This window comes from Sinocyclocheilus anshuiensis, unplaced genomic scaffold, assembly GCF_001515605.1.
Source record: "Sinocyclocheilus anshuiensis isolate Anshui unplaced genomic scaffold, SAMN03320099.WGS_v1.1 scaffold190, whole genome shotgun sequence".
NCBI classification, from domain to species: Eukaryota; Metazoa; Chordata; class Actinopteri; order Cypriniformes; family Cyprinidae; genus Sinocyclocheilus; species Sinocyclocheilus anshuiensis.
Genome location: NW_015547663.1, coordinates 1,524,983 through 1,533,622, shown reverse-complemented (window position 1 = coordinate 1,533,622; position 8,640 = coordinate 1,524,983). Strand labels below are relative to the sequence as shown.

The 8,640-nt window shown below is 36.4% G+C and overlaps 1 protein-coding gene across 1 annotated transcript in view; it reads right to left on the bottom strand.

Moving 5' to 3' along the window:
* Nucleotides 1-320: 320 nt before the first annotated feature.
* Nucleotides 321-8,640, bottom strand: part of LOC107702427 (ankyrin repeat and fibronectin type-III domain-containing protein 1-like) — a 95,717-nt gene continuing 87,397 nt past the window's right edge. Inside the window, exons 22-23 of the mRNA XM_016504749.1 lie at nucleotides 4,218-4,431; nucleotides 321-1,424 (exon numbers count right to left, since the gene is read on the bottom strand). Coding sequence (XP_016360235.1) covers nucleotides 661-1,424; nucleotides 4,218-4,431 — 978 coding nt within the window. The 3' untranslated portion in view covers nucleotides 321-660. The remainder of the gene's footprint in view (nucleotides 1,425-4,217; nucleotides 4,432-8,640) is intronic.

The window sequence follows — 8,640 nt, the reverse complement described above, 5'->3', positions numbered from 1 at the left end:
TGTATATAAATATATACATGTAAATACATGTAAATATTTTCAAAATATATACTGCATGTGTGTGTATTTATATATAGATAATAAATATACAGAGTGCACACACATATATTATGTGAACAAAAACTTTTTTTTTTCATTTGACAGCACTAATATATATATATATATATATATATAAACAATGTTACAAGTTTGTGTGTGTAGATAGATAGATAGATAGATAGAGTTTAAATACGCTTGTAGCTTCTAATCCAAAATATAATATAGAGCTGGTTTGGGTTTTGTTCATGACTTCAAAGTCTTTCAGCCTGAAGACATTTTTGAAACCCCTATGGTGATAATAAATGGGAAAAATACATTCAGAACAAAGGCAGCTGAAAAAGTGGGCGCTCACTGTTGGGCCCTATTGGCTGAGGCAATTTCATGTTCTGAGGAAAAGCAGTGCTTTGTTTCACGTTGCATTGATATTTAACATTGTAACAGTCAGAGCCATGATTTATGAGTCCCGCAGAGTTGACCAGCAACTTCATCCTCTGCAGTGAGGATGCAAGAATTGATTAGGCTAAGTGTTGCGGTTGGAGAGGAAAGAGGAGTTCTGGAGCTTAGAGGCAATTTAAGTGGTGATAAAACCACACGTCTACATGATGGAACGATTATTTCATCCTAAAGAGTGCTGCTGAGGATCTCCGACACTTGTTCATTCGTTTGCTCGTCCGAATCCACGTCCTGAGCTTCTGCTGTAGTGCCATATCCCGATCCAGCATCTCTGGCTGTAGCTCCTCTCGATCTCGTGTCCTCCTCCTCCCAATGCGGGGCATCTCTGCAGGGTGACGTCTTGCTGCACGACTCCACAAAGATCCTGCGAACGTTGGGCTTAGACTCCCTGTAGGGCGGTCTGTACTCATCCAAACTGTAGGAGGTAGTGGGCGAGTGCGATAGGGAGAGTGGTGTCTCCAGCGGCAGGTCGATATCGCTCTGTCTGGTGTAGATGCCTTCAGATAGCGAGGGAGTATGACTCTCGCTCTGTACACGCAGCCAGCGGTGTGGCCCGCCAAAATAACTCCTCTGGGGATGGCTTTTGGACAGCAGCTTACGTTTCGTTGGTGGATCGGCCAGGAACTTGCAGCGGGATGGCTTGTCTGTGGTCTTCACAGAGTATGTAGACAGCGATAGGTCCTCCATGTCCTTAGTGCACGATTCGGTGTCCAGGATGGACTTGGAGCAAGCGCTGTATTTGAGATCATGTATCTGAAGAACATCAGGAGCACTACCGCTGAGGACGTGCACGGCCTGATGGGAGAGATCCTGGGCTGAGGAGTAAACTAAGTCCAGGTCACGAGGGCTCAGAGCGTCACTGGAGTCGTAGTCACTGTCTGTGGGGAGAAAGACCTCCGAACAGCCCTCTTCATCTGAACCTGGTTGGGACTCTGCAAGAGATGGGGATTGAAATAACAGGTCCATTGGAATTAATAAGCATAATATTGCTTATCCATTTTAATAATAAAATAAACATTTTAAAAGGACAGTTCTGCCTCTAAAATCTGATTGGATGAACAATGTGCAAAATTACGTGTGGAAAAGCCGATGTACAGCACTGTTCAAAAGTTTGGGGTCGGTTAGAAAGTCTCGTGCTCCTCAATACTGCATTTATTTGATTAAAAATACAGTCAAAATAGTAATATTGTGAAATATTATTTCAATTTAAAATAACTGTTTTCTATTTCAATATATTTTAAAATGTAATTGATTCCTCTGATGGCAAAGCTACATTTTCAGTGTCACAAACATTTCTTATTATTATCAGTGATGAAAATAGTTTAGCTAGCTAATATTTAATTAATATTTAATATTTAATAGCTAATATTTTTTGTAGAAACAGTGATACATTTTTCCCAAAAGTGCAGAACTTATTTGAAATAGCTTTGCTGCCACTTCACATCAGTTTAATGCATCCTTGTTTTATAAAAGTATTAATTTCTTAAAAAAATAAAATCAAATAAATAAATTGAAACTTACTGACCCAATCTTTTGAATGGTGGTGTATATTTATAATATAGATAAATTTACTGTGACATTGCACATACTAAGCATTATATAATGTAATAATATTTGTTAAATTTATTAAAAAGTTAATATAAAGTTATATCTATGTTTTATAGTGAAGAATTATGCATAGGTTCTTTCTGAAGGATTAACAAAAACAGTTTTCATTTATTCAGTATTTTAATGTGGCAGGTCGTTGAATACACATCCTCACACATAATGGAATAATTATAAATCTTGAGAAATGTGGAATATAAAAGAGAGAAAATAAAAGTAAAAACACCCAGCAGACAGGCAATATGCAATTTATTGCACACACTGAACCACATAAGTAATAATATTTAAGTGGACTTAATAACATCTGTTTTTAATTCATGTTTTTAATTTACTTAATACTAGGGCTGTCAGTCGATTAAAATTTTGAATCTAATTAATTACATGATGTTAAGATTTATTAATCTAATTAATCGCAAAATAAATTTGACTGTGAAAATACCCACAAAAGGTTATTTAAAGCTATTTTTGTGTTAAATGAGAAAGTATCAAGTAGACATTACAAATTGTAGAGTTTTTTCAACATAAAATGTATTACACAAACATTTAGGCTACAACGGCCTAACATAAACTATGGAACATAAAAGAAGATAATTTGAGAAACATCTCAGTATTTTTGTTCATACAATTAAAGTCATTGGTAACCAAAACAGCTTTGTTACCAACAGTCTTCAAAATACCTTCTTTTATGTTCCACAAAAGAAAGAAAGTCATTCAGGTTTGAGTAAATGATGATAGAATTTTTTTTTTTGGTGAACTATCCCTTTAATGTTATTATTATTATTTTAAATTAAATAATACTCTAAATAAGAAAATAAATCTACCAGCAGGTGGCGATAAATGTCTTCATTCGATTCGTTCAAATGGCTGATTCATTTAGGAATTCAGTAAACGACTCTCTTTATGAATGGGCCTTTGAATCATTGATTCACACGATTCGTTCAAAACGCGGATTCATTCAGAAACTAAACACCGCTGTGTTACTCGGAGATGCAACAGTTCTGCTGTGGCTTTAAAGGTAATATATTATCTGCAAAATTGAACAAAAACACATAATATTCCATTTAAAATATAACACAATATCAACTTCTTATTTACTGAACTGTTGTATAAATCACATTTAAACTTGTGATATTCAGGACAAAATCACTCATGTGATATTGCTCTTGCCGATATAAATATGAGACAAAAACTCATACAGGGGCATTTTTTGCCCCAATATTTTTAATTTTAGAGCATAACTGCATTTATGGAGTTGTTGCCCTGCATCATGTTTGTCAACAGTCAACTGTATGAAATGTAAGATGACGTACAATTCTGGGGGCGAGGCCAGTGCGTTAACTGCGTTAAAATATTTTAATCGCGTTATTTTTTCATAACTAATTAATTAAGTTAACGCGTTAAACTGACAGCCCTACTTAATACATTCAAAACAAATGTAAAGGCGTATTTTATCAGAACTGCATGGTTTTTATTTTTTAAGAATGCTTTAAGACACTGGCCAGTCTGGGTATTATTAAATCATCAATATTTGGCATTAAATTTGTCACCACTTTGTGTTTTAAAAGGTAAAATTAGCAATTTGCCACTTCAAGATTTGTGCAATGCCTTAGTCAAATGCAAATCTATCAAATCAAGACAAAGCGCAATTGGGTCTTACTAGAACAGACACAGCAATGATGACCGATGTCTGTGAATTATCATCATTTGCCAATCCTTAGTGAAACAGACCACACCCTGCCAGAACATTACTTAAGTGAGCTTAATCCGTAATTTCATCTGTTTCTTGAAAACTGGTGTCTTTTGTTAAATTTTTGTTGCCATAATTTTAGAAACTCTTCTTCCTTTTATGCCAACTAACATCCTGTAATGCTCTGCAAAACACATGGCATCTCAAAGCTTTAATACAGAATGGTTTATCATAACAATAAGTGTGTTGAATTATAATTAAGTTGATACACTGATTTATTTCCTGCAGAAACTTTCTTTTGTGCCGTCAACAAATGCCACATTCTCACTACTGCAAATATAATACATATTTGAATGCAACACAGACACGCAGTCAAGCACGACACATATTTTTATGCCTGGATGAAAGGCAGCTATTGAAAAACAGCATTTACCGATTGTGGGCTTTCGTCTCCTCATTTCTGGAGAGGGCGAGGGAGTGGGCACGTAGTCTGTGTTAGAGGACATGGAGTCATTCTTCTGGACAGGAGGCTCCACGCTGACATCTACTAGCCAGGTGATAGGCACCCAACCGAGAGGCTGTTTATAGCGGGCGTGCTGCAGGGCATTGGTGATCCAGCGGACGTCTCGCCACATCTCGTCCAATTGCTTCAAACACACAAAGGGAAAAAAACAAAGCGAGGTTGAGTGCGCTGTTATTTAATTGGAAATGCTGAAAATAAGGTTAGCTTGAAAACCAAAGGGTGCTATTTAAATGTTGATTCGATATAAATGCAAATCGCAGCTTTCAGTGTGAGAAATGTGGTATTTCCCCCACACAAATCTTGCAAGCGTTTTCCCCACAAACATCACAAAGCTTTTCAAACCATTAAAGCGCATCACACAAAAGCTTCAAAAGGAGGCCACAGCAAACTTGCTGTGAAGTCTGAAGGGGCATGACCGTGACTAATATCATAATTTATTTTGTGTCATCTTCCTCTGTTCACCAATCACAGCACGTCAGAGCTGAATTGTACATATTGCTCCTGTTTAGTGTGCAGAAGCGAAATGAGAGGTAAAATGTGTTTTCAATCAGAGCTGTTAACCTCCATGCAGTGACTCTTCACAACTACCACTTTCATATTTTCCATCCTTGGGACGTACTATAGCAATTGTATTTACAAGGAGCTTATTTCAAATTGGAAGGAAAAAGGCTGTACAAAAATGAAGCAGGGTAGACGAAAAAAAAAAAAACACTGCAATCTGAGCTCTTTCTAGCAAATGCCATGTGAGATCCAGCTTATGGGAATGAGCTTTGACACCACAGGATGACTCCTTTGGAAAATATGCTGGGCTTCTAATGACAAAGAGGGGACTCCAGTATGACAAGGGCAATAATATGAGTTTCTTTAAGTTGCGAAATAGACTACTTAAACTAATAAATGTTTTGCTGATGCTGCTGGCTGGGAAATATTACAACAAATTAGGGGAAAATAAGAATAAATAGGCAGGGTGGCTTATATCATACCCAGTGCTCCAATATAGCAGCTCTCAACCCAAAAATGAATCACAGGTCTGTTCTGATAGGGCCATGGACAGCAGGGAAAAATCATGTTAAATGGAAATAATAAAAATGTAACTGACCATATAATTGAGCATTTTTAGGATAGCAAAATGAATATGCCTGACCATTATTAAAGGGATGAGAAAATGTTTTCCCTTTCATGTGCGTCAAAGGCTGTGCAGTCAAACTCAACAGTATTTTGACGCAAAATATTTGGCGAAATGTTTTTTTTTTTTAAATACTAGAGAGATCCAACATGGACAGGCTGCTTGTCAGCCATTCCAATAGGGCCGTGGACTGCATGGATGGGGATAATAAAATGCAACTGACCATATAATCATGCATATTTAGGAGAGCAAAATGAATAGGCCTGACCGTTAACAGAGATGAGAAAAGGCTTTTTATATGCATCAAAGGCAGTGAAATCAAACTTAACAGTATTTTGATGCATAATATTTGGAAAAAAATTTAAAATATTAGACCAATGCAACACAGAGAGAGAGACAGGCTGCTTTATCCTGAAGCTATAAAAAACAACAACAAAGTAGAAGAAAACATGACTCGTATTACATTAAATAAAGGTTCAGTTCCAAGGAGAATAATAATTGGTTTGTGTCAAGTATAATTTGTTTTGTGTAGTGAGTTATCGGCTGTCAATGAAAACATTAAAATCCAAGAGATATTTCGAAACTAACAGTGAATGTTCCTTCTCAGCCTGTCATGTTAACAATTTTAGTGTTAGATTTAGAATTTTAGTTTGTATCATACACAACTTTGGTATCCTCTTGGTTCACCACTTTATGCCCATAGTAAAATCTGGGCCCTGAACTAACTCTATAGCAGTTGAGTAATATCAGATTAACTAGTAGCTTATTTCACTCACATTATATAGCAGCAAACTTGTAAATCTGCCAACTTAAAGCCAAAAAGTTGCATTTGAGTGTCATGGAAGCTCCGTCTCAATGACACATCTCGCCACATGCATCTAAAACACGCATTTTTTGCGGTCTGCCGTTAGCTCTTTGAGAGGACCTCACAGCGATATAAACCTGCCCACTCGCACGACAGCAGAGCGCAAAGCACTTTCCACCACCGTGCCTCTGACAGACGTGGCTCTTTCTGGTTCGCCGCCTCCTGGAACATTAAGGTTTTCACGCTAATTGATGCCACATTGCTCAGCCCCACACACACATTCATGCAGTCACACTCATTGATCGGTATTATTTTTTCCCCTCGTCGCTCGTAGGCGCTGTGTAATCTGTGGTCAGTGTGCTGCTTTTTTCCAGCGCCTCTTGGACCTGACATCACACAAACACTCTTGTGGTTTTGTGGTCAATCTCAATTAATCGTCCAGACCGGGGTGGCGGAGAGGGATTATTTCAGACTGGCACACTTAACACACGCCTGTCTTTCAAGTCGAATTGTGAGAGAGTCTGCTGAGCTGTTATTGAAATTTCGACACAAGAAAAACAACTTGTTTTACAGTTTATAAGTCTAGTAGTTATGCTTTATGACATCAATAAACTATTCTAATTGGATTATTAGTTTAAATTGTTTTTGTAGTTTGATGTTTCCAACACTCCCAAGTGGCTGGGAATAAACATGTGATCCTCAGGATTGAAACATGAATGACGTATTGCTAAAAGTTGTAATTGAAACAACACGAATGTGGCTAATAAAAGGGAATGAAGCAGTAAAGCATAATTTCAGATAGTGTACAAACAATTTTAAAATACAAAATAGCAATAAAACACCACCATTGCATTATCCTAAACACTTGTTTGTTGCACATACTGTTACGCATACTGCATGTTTTGACCTATGAAGTCATTGCATTGACATAAGACTGAAATGACCACATGCAATACCATTTAAAAGTTGGGGATCAGTAAATTCCTGAAAAAAACGTTATCAGTTTCCACAAAAAAAATATTAAGCAGCACAATTGTTTTCAAATTTGATAATAATAAGAAATTTTATTTGAGCACCAAATCAGCATATTAGAATAATTTCTGAATAATTTCTAATCATGTGACACTTAAGACTGTATTAATGGCTGCTGAAAATTTAGCTTTGCCATCACAGGAATAAATTACATTTTAAAATATATTCAAATGGACACTAGATATTTTAAATTGTGAAAATATTTCAAAATATTATTGTTTTTATTGCATTTTTTGACCAAATAAATGCTGCCTTAGTGAACATAAGAGACTTATTTCAAAAACATTAATAACAGTACAGTTTACTTCTAATTTATTCAAGGTTATTAGTCAATAGTTTTTCAGTGACTGCTGAAAATGCGAAAGCATATTGTTTAGTGTAAATTCCCTGTTGTAGATCAAAAACACCACCGAAAACACTGTTAAGCTTGGCTAAGGACGAAGATGCAAAATGCCTGCAGTGCAACAAATTACTTAAATTGGGAGGAAATGGATTTGTTGTGATGGATGTGCAAAGTGGGCTCACACTGAGTGCACCAATCACAATGGAGATTCATTTGCAAATGATTCCTGAACTAACAACGTTCCAAGACGTACAAGAAGTTGTACTAAACACAAAATAACACAGATCTTATAAAACATCTATTTAAGAGTGAGATTTAAGTGAAGAAATGAGAAGAAAATTCTACATGTTCAAATCATGTATTTAACTTGAACAATCACCCAAAAAGATATTGCTACACAAAAAGTTTGCATATGGTGACAAATAATTTTTTTGTATCTAGTACCTTTATTAAGTACTTGGTATTTTTTGTAAAAAGAAACCATAAAAGAAGCTAAAAAATGGCATTGCTCCATCAATACATTCCATATAGAGCTGAAATAAATGATGTAAAAATATAATTTTTAAAGGGGTGGTTGATTGCGATTTCACTTTTTTAACGTTAGTTAGTGTGTAATGTTGCTGTTTGAGCATAAACAATATCTGCAAAGTTACGAAGCTGAAAGTTCAATGCAAACGGAGATATCAGTCTTTTAAAATTCTGGCAGTTTAATGCCTACAAAAACGGCTGGTAGGGACTACAACAAGTTACTTCCCGGGTTCGTGACATAACAAACCCAGATAAACCCCGCCCACGGGAAAAGGCAGCAAAGGGGGCGAGGCCATGCTGCACTGCTTTAGAGAAGAGGAAGAGAAAACTAGAGGTGCACGTAAAAATCTATTCATATATGAATCACGATTCTGTCTTCTAACAATAATGGATTCACAAGTTTCAAAATCAATGTTTTAAAGCAGCTTTACTTAATACTGTTCCTCACGTTCCCCTGCTCTGCACACGCTCTGCATCTCTCTCTCTCTCTCTTTCAGAT